The 13,720-nt window shown below is 39.1% G+C and overlaps 2 protein-coding genes across 2 annotated transcripts in view; both read left to right on the top strand.

Annotated features, from left to right (window-relative positions):
* The first annotated feature begins 1,232 nt into the window (after positions 1–1,232).
* Positions 1,233–2,841, top strand: smim8 (small integral membrane protein 8). Its single transcript, XM_007570615.2, has 2 exons — positions 1,233–1,567; positions 2,108–2,841. The coding sequence occupies exons 1-2, from the start codon at positions 1,439–1,441 to the stop codon at positions 2,264–2,266; spliced, it is 288 nt and encodes a 95-aa protein (XP_007570677.1). The 5' UTR covers positions 1,233–1,438; the 3' UTR covers positions 2,267–2,841.
* A 632-nt stretch (positions 2,842–3,473) lies between these two features.
* LOC103150855 (gamma-aminobutyric acid receptor subunit rho-1) overlaps positions 3,474–13,720 on the top strand; it is a 17,438-nt gene continuing 7,191 nt past the window's right edge. Inside the window, exons 1-5 of the mRNA XM_007570614.2 lie at positions 3,474–4,327; positions 9,030–9,077; positions 9,904–10,010; positions 13,132–13,199; positions 13,280–13,503. Coding sequence (XP_007570676.1) covers positions 4,224–4,327; positions 9,030–9,077; positions 9,904–10,010; positions 13,132–13,199; positions 13,280–13,503 — 551 coding nt within the window. The 5' untranslated portion in view covers positions 3,474–4,223. The remainder of the gene's footprint in view (positions 4,328–9,029; positions 9,078–9,903; positions 10,011–13,131; positions 13,200–13,279; positions 13,504–13,720) is intronic.

Below are 13,720 nucleotides of genomic sequence, written 5' to 3'. Positions count from 1 at the left end.
CATGATATAATTTTAAGATGCTGGATCAATTCTGCTCTGAATGGATCAGCTCTTAATTCTAAAAAAAATAGTGGAATGTGTTGATCTTCCTCACCCAGTGTGCAGACCAGGTAGCATGCTTGGTCAATCCTGAGTGAAGTTGTCCTTAAGCCATCTTCAAATAAAACAAAATTGGTGTCAGACGTTTGTACTGGTCTGTGCAGCAACTATTTTTGTGCCCCTATCATTTTTTAAATTTTAGTAAAGGTTTCCAGAGGTTATGAAATGTCAACCAGCCTCCCACCTAATTCAAGTTCTCAAACACAATTGGTATCAATCAACTGTGCTACGTTTGTGCTGATAATTTTCCATTTGTACAGCTTTTGTTTAGAAAATATTACTGAAATAGGTCCTGGAGTGGCCTAGCTGGTCTCCAAACCTCAACCCCATAAAATTGTGGAGGGAGTTGAAAGTCTGTGTTGCCCAGTGACTGCCCCAAAGCATCAATACTCTAGAAGAGATCTGCATGGAGGAATAGGCCAAAATTCCAGCTACAGTGTGTGCAAACCTCTGAAGACTTTCTGGAAACATTTGACCTCTGTTATTGCCAACACAGGTTATGTTACAAAGTATTGAGTTGAAATTTTGTTACTGACCAAATACTTATCTTCCACCATAATTTACAAATTCTTTACAATGGATTTTGTTTTTTACTCATAGTTTAAGTATACCTATGATGAAAATTACACTTTCATCTTTCTAAGTAGGCTGATTAAATTCTTCTTTGCCCTACTCTATGTATGTAAATATGTTGCATGTATGTACCACATTTCCCCCCCCCCCTTTTTCTCTACATCCCTCACATTTGCCTTTTCTGTTTGTGCTGCACAGCACCAGTGCTGTTAAATGTGGCTCATATTTCGGCCCCTTTTCCTCTCCACCGTTGATTCATTTTATGGAGTGTAACAGAAATATAGCCCGTCCAAATTCTGAGAATATATTCTGTTACCGGAACCTACTGGTATGATTAAACTCCTTTGGTCTGTGGTCCCTGAATCTTTCACAACAAAATACCAGTCTGGTATTGTGAATATTTAAAAAAATCTGTCACGACTGTGAGAGATTCGGTTGAGATCGAGTCGGGCCTGTTTCCATCTCACACAGAATCTAGTCTCCATCCATTCTCAGACAAGTAGATTTTAGTGTCAACCCGCCCGACCCACTGACCGCGCAACTCGACGTTTTCCGTCCGGGAGTCGGGGTAAAATCGGGCTTTAAACGGAATGTTGTTTAAATCCAGCAGATGGCAGTCTGCACTTGGTTAGCATGAGGAAAACCAGAAGAAGAACAAGTGACAATGTTGTGAGGCAAACAAATCTGTCATTTGGGATAGTATTATGATCATTAGAGATCCTTTGTCAGGTTTCTCCCGTTGAGTTCTGTGTGCTTTGGAGGGAACATGTTGGAAAAAGAAGCCGATAAGGGGAAGGAGAATGCCGGGGAGAAAGGCTTCCGGACGCCTGGGTTGAGAGGAGCACAGACCACCACACTGTTCCGTGCTGTCAATCCTGAACTCTTCATAAAACCGGTGAGACCCTAACACACACACACACACACACACACACACACAGAGAGAGAGAGAGAGAAATAAAGTGTTATAGTTTTACAACATGGTAGCGCGATTTCAGAAAGTTTTAGATTAACTGTGTGGAGCCTCTGCTGCTGGCTCGCTCATTTTCTCGGCAGTTTTGCACACTTCTGTAGTTGACGCCCACTGGTTGGTTGGTTGGTTGGTTGATTGATTGATTGATTGATTGATTGATTGATTGATTGATTGATTGATCGATCCCCCTCCCCTCCCTTTCTCAATGTGGAGCATTTATGCAGCATGAAACAGGAACTCTACTCCAGTCTGAGACTTCCTAATCTGCTGGCCTGACCATGATCGCTGGCTCTCAGCGATCATCTCCTCTAACGGCAGGTTTCAGAGCCATGACTCTATTGAAAACGTTAAAACTGACCCAATAAAAGCTCTGTGGATGGCTGATCTTAGTAGGATTGTGTTATGTTATTACCATGTGATAACACCCCTGTCAGGCTTTTAACATGGAGCTGTGTTGTTTTGCAGAATAAACCAGTGATGGTATTTGGGCTGGTGGCCATCACCTTGAGCGTGGGTTACCTGGGCTATCTGCACGCCATGAAAGAAAATGACCAGCAGCTTTATGAAGCGATAGACAGCGAAGGAGAGAGATACATGAAGAGGAAGACTTCCAAATGGGACTGATGGAGATCCATGCTGCACTGCATTAAACAGGCTGTTTATTGGTGTTTCAACAGAACAAACAACCAAGAAGACGTTCACACAAATTGTATCATGTCCACATATCTTCTGTGGCTCTTAAAAGCATAATATATGTGGAACCCACAAAGTATTTTTTGAAGTAATTCTAGAAGAAACATACAGGTAGAATTGCAGGTGTTTTTATTATATGAGCTGTTAGGTAAACATCTGTGACCTTCATATGTTCCATGTTAAAGACAGAATATATATTTTGGTATCATTTCAAAAGTAATTATTTACAAACAAGCAATATAAGTAACTTGGTATAACTTAATGAAAGTCCACTTGCTGGCTTGAAAATGAAATTAAAGTCAACAAGAAAATAGTTTTGGTTTTAACTCTGAAATTAAAGTTCATGGAATTGATTTAACAATCAGAAACAAATGTCTAAATTTAATTGGAAGGATTAACACCTCAATACTTGTAATAAAAATAGTAACTATGTGTCATGAAGAGGTGGTGAGGATGTTGCTGAGGACCCAGGTTGGAATGAATAAAGGGTGATTTAATGATGAATCCAGACATACTAAAATCCAGGCAGCACAGACTGAGTGGAAGGTTAATGCTCACAACTGGCAACCATCAAAAATACAATGACGGCAGACTCGAAAGCGACAAGACAGCTAGACAAGGACCCAACAAGGCACACGTGGGATTAAATACACAGAGGATAATCAGGGAAACGAGACACAGCTGGGAACAATCAAGGGGTAGACAGGACAACACGGAGACTCAATAGACACAGAAACCTAAAGTAAACACAAAGAAAACTCAAATCCTCACATTATGATTTTGCAGTAAAATAATTGCACGTTTTTCTGTATGAAAAAATTACAGTCTGTAAATTTTAAACATGTTATTTTTATTAATAAAAGTAGTCTCGGTTTTTTTTTTAACATCAGTTAAGACCGTTGATGTTATTATTATTATTGTTATTATTACTACTTATTATTATTGTTGTTGTTTGTTGTGTTGCAGACTTCTGCCCAGGTCCCTCTTGAAAATGAGATCTGGATCTCAACGGGATTTACCTGGTTAAATAAAGGAAATAAAAATATATTATTATTAATTATTAATTAATTATTATTATTATTATTATTATTATTATTATTATATGTCTGGTGTATATCTGCATTTTTACTTAATTTGCAACTTACAATATACAATGAAACAGTGAACGTGATAAAATAAACTGTAGGTCTATTTATTTATTGTTCCAGCGCAAGAAGGTAGACCAGAGAAATATACTGATGGGATGAAAAACCCTGTGGAATTACTCATCCACTGTTCGTACTGTAGCCAACAGGATTATCAAACTGTTGCATAATATTCTATACACCACTTATTGGTAATTGAAACAAACTGGGGCAAAGCAATGCCCTAATGTGTTTTTGATCATGGATCATAAGGTCCGAGTCCTGGTGTAAGACAAACTGAATCTGAGGAAAGATCAACGAGGAGGGGCGTGGAGGTGCAGCGGTCAGCCGCGTCCTGCGCTCTCCTGCTGCAGGCGTGGGGTTTCCACGGGAGCTCCGGGTCCCACCCACTGTGAAAACAATGCATCTTTAGTTGGTGTAGAAGTGGTGATTCTGAAATGACATCAAGTGACTGTAACTCTGTCCAAAGCTTTCCACCTCTCTCACCATTAGGATCAACGTGCTCCGCGGTTTTATTGACTCGGCGCTCACAGAGTAAATCCGTGCCATTTGACTCGTGCAGATTTGCAGGCTAACTGCATCCCTATCGTCTAAGAGATTAAAGACTTTGACGTTTATGTATGCATTCTTACTATGTTCTCGGTGCGAGTCATGCTCGGAGCGTCCGGCCTGTGCACTGACAGACTCTGGAGTAGGCTGCACATCTGAGCGTTCTGGAGCAGAAGGCTGTGGCTGTGGACGTCATGCATACGGATGTGGTTCTGTTCAGCGTGCTGCTCTGGATGGTCGAGGTGTCCGGACACAAGCGCACCAGAGGGCAAAGTCTGCATCCGTATAGACACATCAGGTCAGTGCAAAGTGAACGACATTTCAGAGATAATGTCTCTGATTTCCAGTTGTATGAAGGTTTAGGATTGCGTTGACAATAATATTCTGAAAAGTAGAGTGCTTCACTATAGAACCAAAATTACGTAATTTCCAGAAATAACTCAATTAAATAGAAATAAATCACAGAACAAATAAAGGTCGCATCTTCCTAATGTCAGAAAAAAAAAACAGTTAACATGCAAACCAAAGCTTTGCTCTGTTTTAAACTCTAGACAGCATCTATAAGATGTCGCAGTCCCAGTGTGGCACTGCATTACTTTTTATTTACATTTGATCATTTTTACAAATAGAAGAAAGAAACACAATGCAGCACACATTTTACATTTACATTCATCTAATGGGTATTTTTTGCAGTTGATGTCTCCTTTACTGTGTCTGTCATCTATAGTTAATGTCCACTCAAGTCTACAATTTCTGTTTACACCAGGTTGAAAAACAGAATGTATTTCTGGACTAGTACTTAACTAAACAATCCGGGATAACTTACAATCCACTAAAACTCTGTCCACTGTCATATAACAAGTGTATCATTTTCTGCTGGTAACAGAGTTCTGCTCCATTCTGATGGTTGCTGTCTATATTCCCCCAAAAGCTAATACTAATAGCTCTGGAGGAGCTTTACTGTCCGATAAGCAGACAGATGAACTCTCACCCTGAGGCAGTTGTGATCGTGGGAGGAGATTTTACTCAAGCAGTACTTAAGACTGTGCTACCCAAATTCATAAATTTTTGAACAGACAAAAATATCCTGGATCAGGTCTACTGTAACATCAAAGGGGTATACGAGGCTGCTGGAGGTCCACATCTGGGACTGTCTGACCACATCACAGCTGAACTCATCCCCACCTACTGACAGCTGATCTGTAGTTCAAAACCCGCCATTAGAACTATTCAGTTCTGGACTGAGGAGGCCTCCTCATCACTTCAGGACTGTTGTTGTTTAAAACTCAATAATAGGTTTTTAAAGAGAGCTCAGATCTCTAGATCTGAGGTTCTGTCTTATGTGAAGTCTTGCACAGATGCTGTCCTACCCACCAAAACTATCAAGGGTTTACCTAATCAGAAGCTGTAGATGGATGGAACTGTGCGGTCCCTGCTCAGAGCCCATGATGCTGCCTACCGGTCATCTGACAAGTTAGCCTACAGTAAAGGCCAAAGAGATCTGAAATAAATCCCAGTCACTTTGAAGTGCTTTGAGAGGCTCATCCTAAAACACCTTCCTGCTGGTCTGGACAGGCAAAAGTTTGCCTACAGGAGGAATCGGTCCACAGGGGATTACACAGCCCTGACACATCTGCAGCATCCTAACACTTATGCTAGGATGCTATTCATCGACTTCAGTTCAGGATTTAATACCATCATCCTGGTGAAGCTGATAGTGAAGCTCCATGATGCATGACCTTCAACGTAATGTGCCTTTGGGTCAAGAACTTTCTCACCAACCGGCATCAGGCGGTGAGAATAGGGGGCATAACATTTGCAAGAAGTGTCTCCTACTGTGCTGAGAGAGTGATGATGAAAACTGAGTGGATCCCAGTTTTTTTTAAGCAACTCAAGCTAATTGTTTGTCTTCTTGTAAGGTGCAAAAATATTTTCTGTGATTGATGTTTGACACTACAAACTGCCCGCACATGAAGATAGCACAGACCTGACAAGTTTTACTACAGTAGGTATGATCATTTCACATTCTGCAGTGACTGGTCTCTGTTCTTTCAGCTTGTCAGAACCTGATGATGGAAATTCTTAAGGAAAACTACGTGGATATCATTGCTGTCAAGCAGCTGCTTGGTAGTGCAGTGCTTCATGGGAAGACATCACTCTGGTTTTTAGGTTAGGTTTCTTCATCCTAGGAATGTTGTCCATTAGACAACATTCTAATGGACATTCAGATACACAAACAAGCTTTAGAGAAGTTTAAAAAAAAACCTCCTTGTGATTAGTCTCCTCTGGCACGGTTTGACCCTCCTTTGTGACCTCTACTGATGCAAGTGACTGTGGGCTGGGCGCTGTATGATAACCCAGGTGGCACAGAAGGAGGCACACTGTGTGCAACAGGACAAAAGTACTCTACTGATGGAAAAAAGCTATTCCTTCTGTGTCAGATGCAGAGTACTGGAGAACATATTTATGGGGCTGAGGTTTCACTCTACGCACAAACCACCAAATGAATCAATAGGACTGGTATGCGTACCATCCGCTGCGCTGCCTGCCTGCTGTGTTTCGATCGTGATGTTATTTGACAGTCAGATTCTCAGAACTACCCAGCTGATTTCCTGTCTCATCTCCCCCACCTGTTTATTCCTGTCTCACATCAGATGCTGATCCTGAAGTAGTAGACTGTCTTTACTTCCAGTTGCTGATTTTGGGCTCACATCTGAAAGTGGATATTCTGCCTTCATCAAATCAGCTGAAGTCACTCTTGAACTGTAGTATGACATCTGGAATGAACTCTCAATTCTCAGTAATTATGCTACCAAAAGCTCAAGGCTGATTGTGCCTATCCCAGAAAGACCCAAAGTGATCAGGTCTTTCTGACTTGCACTTGTAAATAACCAAGAGATTATGTGCACAAAATTAAGCTTAAGAGATCCCTACTTTAGAACAAAAATAGACTCACAGGTTCAATCTACTGTAACTTCATGTATCCTGTGATGTAGTTGCAGCTCAGAGATGTGGGGCAAAGAAAAGGTGCATGGAGGAAAAACTGCAAGGATACAAACTCTTTAAAACTTTCCCAACCTTTCTTCCTTTCTTTTCTCATTTCTTCTTTGTCTCTGTATCCATTGCATAAAGTTTCACATATATTTCAAGTGGAGCATCATGATGAAAACTTGTGAAAGTAAATTTGTTGAGTGTCACTTTGGCACTCAGACAATAATTCTGAGTGCCCTGCTGCCAGACAGGACCCTTACAGACAACAACAAAAAACACACAGAACCATGCAACAATAATCTTTAAACTCAAAACAAAATGCAGCAGAGGCTCGACTCTGAGTTCATCCTGCTGACCAAGTTTCTGACCCCATCTGTAAGGAGAGCCCAGACACCCTGCAGAGAAAACTCAAAGCAAAATACAGTACAAGATAAAATACGGAAACTCTAACCAAGAGTAAAACTCTTTCCTTATTCTCCAGCTGGGAAAATTACAGAATGAACAATGAACTCTTTAGTAGAGTCACAATATCATGAAGCATTGCTAGCATCTTCCTGTCTCATAACGGGTCAGGTGACATTCAGGGACAGAGGTTGTTTTCCTGAGAATAGGAAAGAATAAATCCTGTATAACAAATATAATTCCTGAATAAGAAATAGACTCTGAAATGAGAACAACCATTAAGCTTTTACACATTGTAGTTTTTGAAACTGACTGTCAAGTATTGACATGATTGTTACATAGATTACATAGATTCCTGAACTATTCCTGAACTTTCTATGTATCTTTGGTACAACTGTTGGAGGAACAAACAATCAGAAGAAGGGCTAAAAATAAAACCCTATTTTCAATCTACTTGGACAAATCAAAGATCTTTAAAATGTTTTAATGGTCTGCCACAGTCAAAGGCTGTCTGTCTCCCTGCAGTGCAGTTGTCAGAGGATTTCAGATTTGAGAAGATTAGATGATTTTACTGGTTTTAACTGGAGATTTATTCAGTGAAGCTGCAGCCTGCTTCATGGGGTTAATGGATTACTACAAATTGTTGCAGTTCTATTTCATGTCATCCTGAACCTTAGGAACTTATGTGGTCACAACTATGGTGATGTTCTTTGTGATGTGCGCCTGCACCCTAAGGCTCTGCATGTGAGGTATGATGGAGTGAGTGAAGGGAGTTGTCCAGGGTATAAATGCCCTCCTGTCAGCTCCCCACCGACCTCTGTAGGAAACCCCATCTACAGATATCCACCCAGGGAGAGAGGCCCATGGTACATCAACACTATGGCAGCAAATTAAAAAGTATTAATTACTTTCTTCCATTAACACAACAATAAGACGTCTATTGGTTTAAGAATACATAATAAATTAAGTTTTCTTAACAGTTGTGTCTGATAAGCATATTAACAATAGTTACTCTGCAGGGTTACACTTGAAATATGCTTTTCATGTGGAGTGTAAATGGCAGTGGACAGTAGACCAACATGATCCTTAGTATCAATACTCAGACTTCTCTGTGACTAATGTGAAACAAGAAATCTGTGTATGGGAGAGCTTTGGGCCTGGGCCTGTCTGCATCTCAGATCTGTCTCATGTTGAAAAGGTTCAGAGCATCACAAAGTGGAGAATCAGATGTCAAACAGACTTCAGAGCAGCTGAACATCTAATGCTGCTTCTATAGAGCAGATCAAATGTTTTGCATTAAAACAATTTAAAGGGTGGCTCGTTTAAAACAACTGTAAACATTTGTCTCTTCCATTCTTGTGCTTTTTGGTGGCCAAACATTCTAGATTTGTATTTACTTTCTAAAGAATAAAGTAGTTTTTCTAATGTAATGTGACTGTTAGAGATTTAAATAAATTAATAAACAACATAAATGTTACTGTAGTTTATAAATTCTGTTGAGTTTCTCAGAAATACATGAATGTTAGACCATTACTCTTCTAGCTCCCTTATTGCTATAATGTTATCTAATAGTGCATAATAAAATGTTGTCTTTTTTCTTATTTCAGATTGACACAAGAGATGTCTCCACTAGGACTCAGTCACAAGACTGGCAGGTATTTTTATGTATTTATCTATTTTTAGTTCAATTAGGAGTATAACTGAGGCTAGTTGAAAGTGGAGATTAAAGAAGCATAGTGGACTTTGAGGCATAAGGTCAACATTTTAATCACACCATTGTTTTTGGTATCTACAGAGACAGATGGCCCAGTTTCATGTTTCTCACTAAACCCCATATAATCCTTCCTCAGCCTTTAGAATTAGGAAATTCATCAGATTATTTGCCTGTGAAGAACAACCTCAATATGGAAAGCTATAATGGTAAATACAATGAACTAGTTGAACAACTTTATGTGTAAAGAACTAGAAAACACTCACCTTAAATTATTTTTGAAGAAGCAGCCATTTTGAAAGAATAAGTAAAAAGTTAATAAAAGTATCAAAATGTTAAACATCCAAGACTCAGTTGAATTGTTATTAGGTTTGCTCACCAAAGAACATACTTAGTTTTTGGTTCCTCTGAGATTCTGTAGCCCAGTTTGACACATTTTTAGAAACTGCTGTGGGTTCAGGTCACTACTCTAATATCAGTCTAATTATATGAGATAAGCTGAATTAGAAAAAGGAACTTCAATTGTTGAGGGCTTTTCTTGAAGTCAGAAGATTGAAGGTTTTATTTTTACCCACCCTCCCTGACACAACATCAACTCACAACCCCTACTTTAAAAAAATAAATAAATCAGCTATGGCCTTAAAATGATTAAAATCCCAGCAGATTCTGAAAGGGCCCAACAGGGGAAGTGTGTTGATAAAACAAAGGCCCTAAAGACATTTTTTCTCACTCTTTCTTTAAAAATTTAAGTTTCCCTTATTTTTTCTCAGCCCGATATTCAAGAGAAGTCCAGATATAACTAAAGCCAGGGCTACGAAGTCAGAGCAGCTGCTGAGGATAGATGACCACGACTTCACAATGCGACCAGGGTTTGGAGGTAAGGCGGCTCACCTTTTGGAAACTTCTGTACAGAAACTCGTAGGTTATGATGTGTTTTCAGGTGTGTTGCTTATAAATATCCAGCTGATTTTATAGACTCGACTGTAAATACGCTCTCCAGACTCAGTTCTTTATTAACATAGTAGTGAGAGCGCCCAGTCCTGGCTGGCGAAGATGACATAACAGTGTGGGATTACGATGGAACCATGCTGTTGCAAGCCAGTGATTAATTACTGAGCAGCCTGTCTGTAGCTTTCGATTTCAATAACTGCCATCTTAATCTGCTCTATGACTCAAAGCTGGAGTCATTGTGAAGTGAAGTCTCTCACTTGGATTCCTCTATAGATTCATAGTCTCAGATGGAGTTTTTGGAATACTTCATTCAGTTAAAGGCTATAGCCTAAATGACTCCACAGATACTAAAACTACCGGCTAATGAGACTAAGTACATATTTTATAAGAAGACTCCTTATTTGAAGCAGTCAGCCAATCCAGGCCTCAGAGACTCTCTTGGGACATTCTCCATATATTTCGCAGCATATTGAACACTACTGAGGCAGTAGGACAAAGCAAAGTTTGTCCTAATAAGGACAAATTTTGCTTTGGGAATGAACTGCACAACTTCAGAGCTGGATGTTCCTGAAGCACTGCAGGATGTGAGGAGAAGCTGTTGTGAACAACGGCCTCCTTACGGATGTCACTGGCTCTATAACTGACCGTGTCATATGGGTTGTTACTGGCCACTTGGACCAACCAGAAGCAAAAGATGACATGAAGCATCTAGAAGATAGAGATAGGAATAAACCCTACATTTTAAAACATTTGAAGGTGGTTTAATTTGAAAATGAAAATCCACCTGCTGCCTTGAACATGAAATTTAAGTCAACAAGAAAACTGTATTGTTTTAACTCAGAAATTAAAGTTCATGAAGTTGATTTTACAACAAGAGACAAGTTGTCTAAACATTGTGTTTAGACAATTCATTAATCTTGAATTGTGAGTTTTAATTTAAAGCTGTGTTTTATACCTAATAATTATTTCACAATATGCAAGGAAAAACTTTCTTCACCTAGTTAAAGGGCACACATTTCTCTAATATCAAGTTAAAATAACTACTTATTTTACTTTGGGATAATTCAAATTATTGTTTCAAACTACAAGAACAAAACTTCTGAAATGATAATAAATTCTGTTAAACAGCACAGCGCTAACCTAAAAACTCTAGTTTATTACCTTTTAGAGGTTTGACTAAAGTTAACACAACTTACTACTCTAAGTTTGTCTTTCACAAACTCACATTTAGGTTCAAAATCTAAACCTCACTAAATTTATTTGCCTTATAGATTAGAAGATAGTAGACACAAATAAATGTGGCTGAGATGTTTTACAGTGTATAGTTACTTGGGTCAGCAAAACTGACCTCTTCTTAGCCATCAAGAAACCAGAGATGAATCAGACAGAAAAAATCAGGAGTACATTCTGTTTTCCAGGGAAATAAAACATGTGGCTCAGGACAGAAGAGCCACAACTGTCCTCTACCATCTGCCACACTTTTGGTGATGAATTTAAGTCAGTCTACACAGGACAGGATGATATGCCAGGTCACATGTTTAATGGACATATTTAGTGTTTCTCTCTTTAACTTAAAATTGCCACCACATCCCTGCCTTAGAAATCACTGTGGCCTTCATGAATGTCTGCAAACTTTTAGTGTAATATTTAATCCAGTTCAATTTATTTATGTAGTGCTATTTCACAACAAATATTGTCTCAAGGCACTTTCCAAAAAGTCATTTCAATTCACTCATGCACACATCCCAACTGATCTTTGTGATATACCAGGACAGTGAGCTCAGTTAGTTTTTTAAATTATAAAACGTTTTCTGTCTAAGACATACAGTATGTGTCAGACTAAAGGCCCTGGGGCCAAATCTGACTCCCACATGTTTTCATGTGGTCCTACAAGGATACATAAATTGAACCTTCAAAATAACAGTTATGTTCTTAAACTTTATTCTATTAATCAAACCAAAACCGTTGCTATTTGTGTGCTGTCAAATTACATCAGTGTGAAAAGATATTCAATATGATTTCATTTGAAGAAATACTCATCAAATGGGGAGGCAGCTATTTATTAATATTTTAACAGTTTGTTTATGGGTTTTATTAATACATTTTGGCATGAACTGAACCGGCCGTTGAGGATGTTCATGATCTGGATATGTCTCACAATAAAAATGAAAATTAGTTTGACACCCCTGGTCTAAGGAAGCTCAGCAAATTGCATCAAGTCACTGACTTGCAGTACTCACTGCTCCTGGATGGGTAGTAGACAGTCACTTGAGTTGTGACATTGACTTTACACCAGCAATCCATCCTACCTGGAATGAATAAAGAAATTCATTAAATGGCCATGGACCATGTTAATACAAGGCCACAAACTATTTGGATCCCTACATTTGAAGCTAATGAATATTGAAGGTACCATTTAAAAATCCACTGTCAGTGGGCTAACTGCAGGGTTAATGACTGGAATACTCACATGGTAAAAAGGCTTTAATGAGGGATCTGATCTCTCTTCCCTCCTCAAAGATCATTTTGACAAAAGAAATGCAAAAACTGTATGTGTTAGTAGCAGTTTCATCTGCCATCCTGCTGAGAACAACTCCTGACTACAACAGCATCATACTGAATCAAGAACAGTCAGAATGCGTATCTAACAGTGCTCCCTTTACACTTATGTAGACTGGAGAAACTTGGAGTGTAGAGTAATATACACGTGTTATTTCATTTTTTATGCTCTACAAATATCAAACAGTTGAGATATATATATATACACACACAACAGTTGGTTTCATGTCTGTTGGGATTACAGCACTTATGCCTCCGATTCGGTGCTTAGGATCCAGGGATCAGCACACACCAGCTTTTAAGGGGATTTGGCAATAGAAAGCAGAAGTCATTGTCTAAATCAGAACAGTTGGAATAAAACAAAGATAGATAATCCAAGCTGCTCCAAATGAGGCTCCTGGGTTACATCTGCACCCTTTTCATAACACTGATGTAAATGAGAGGTCAGTGGATCTTTATAAATAAACAGTTGTATCCTGTTTTTCTAGGGCCTGCTGTCCCAGTTGGAGTGGATGTTCAGGTTGAAAGCCTGGATGCAATTTCAGAGGTTGACATGGTATGTAATTGTGAAACAGCTCTCTGCACTTTACTATTTGAAGCAACAATGAAAAGCAATTTTTCATTTCCTTTCTTAAGGATTTCACTATGACCTTGTATCTGAGACACTATTGGAAAGACGATCGTTTGTCATTTAAAAGCAACACCAACCAGAGCATGACCTTCGATGGCCGCCTGGTGAAGAAGATATGGGTACCTGACATGTTTTTTGTCCATTCTAAGAAGTCATTCACACATGACACGACCACAGACAATGTCATGCTGCGAGTGTACCCCGACGGTAAAGTTCTTTACAGTCTCAGGTAATCCATTTTATTTTATCCAGTTTAGTTTAATAATGTCAGTTAGTGGAACTGGCTGTTTTTCAATATGCTAATATCAGAGCGACATATTGACAGATTAATCAAAAATTATCCCTCTTTTTGAAAAAACACAATAAATGTGTTTCTCTAATGAATCCTCCTCCACTCCCCTCTTTAGATGACATCCATCCATCCATCCATCCATCCATCCATCCAT

The sequence above is a fragment of the Poecilia formosa genome, unplaced genomic scaffold (assembly GCF_000485575.1).
Source record: "Poecilia formosa unplaced genomic scaffold, Poecilia_formosa-5.1.2 Scaffold264, whole genome shotgun sequence".
Taxonomy (NCBI): domain Eukaryota; kingdom Metazoa; phylum Chordata; class Actinopteri; order Cyprinodontiformes; family Poeciliidae; genus Poecilia; species Poecilia formosa.
Note: the sequence above shows the minus strand (reverse complement) of the source record. Positions and strands in the feature narration are given on the sequence as shown.

Bases quoted from the DNA above. Each gene is read 5' to 3' on its own strand.
- smim8 (XM_007570615.2), top strand. From the start codon at position 1,439: ATGTTGGAAAAAGAAGCCGATAAGGGGAAGGAGAATGCCGGGGAGAAA. The intron at 1,568-2,107 runs GTGAGACCCTAA...GTTGTTTTGCAG, and splicing joins CTGAACTCTTCATAAAACCG to AATAAACCAGTGATGGTATT.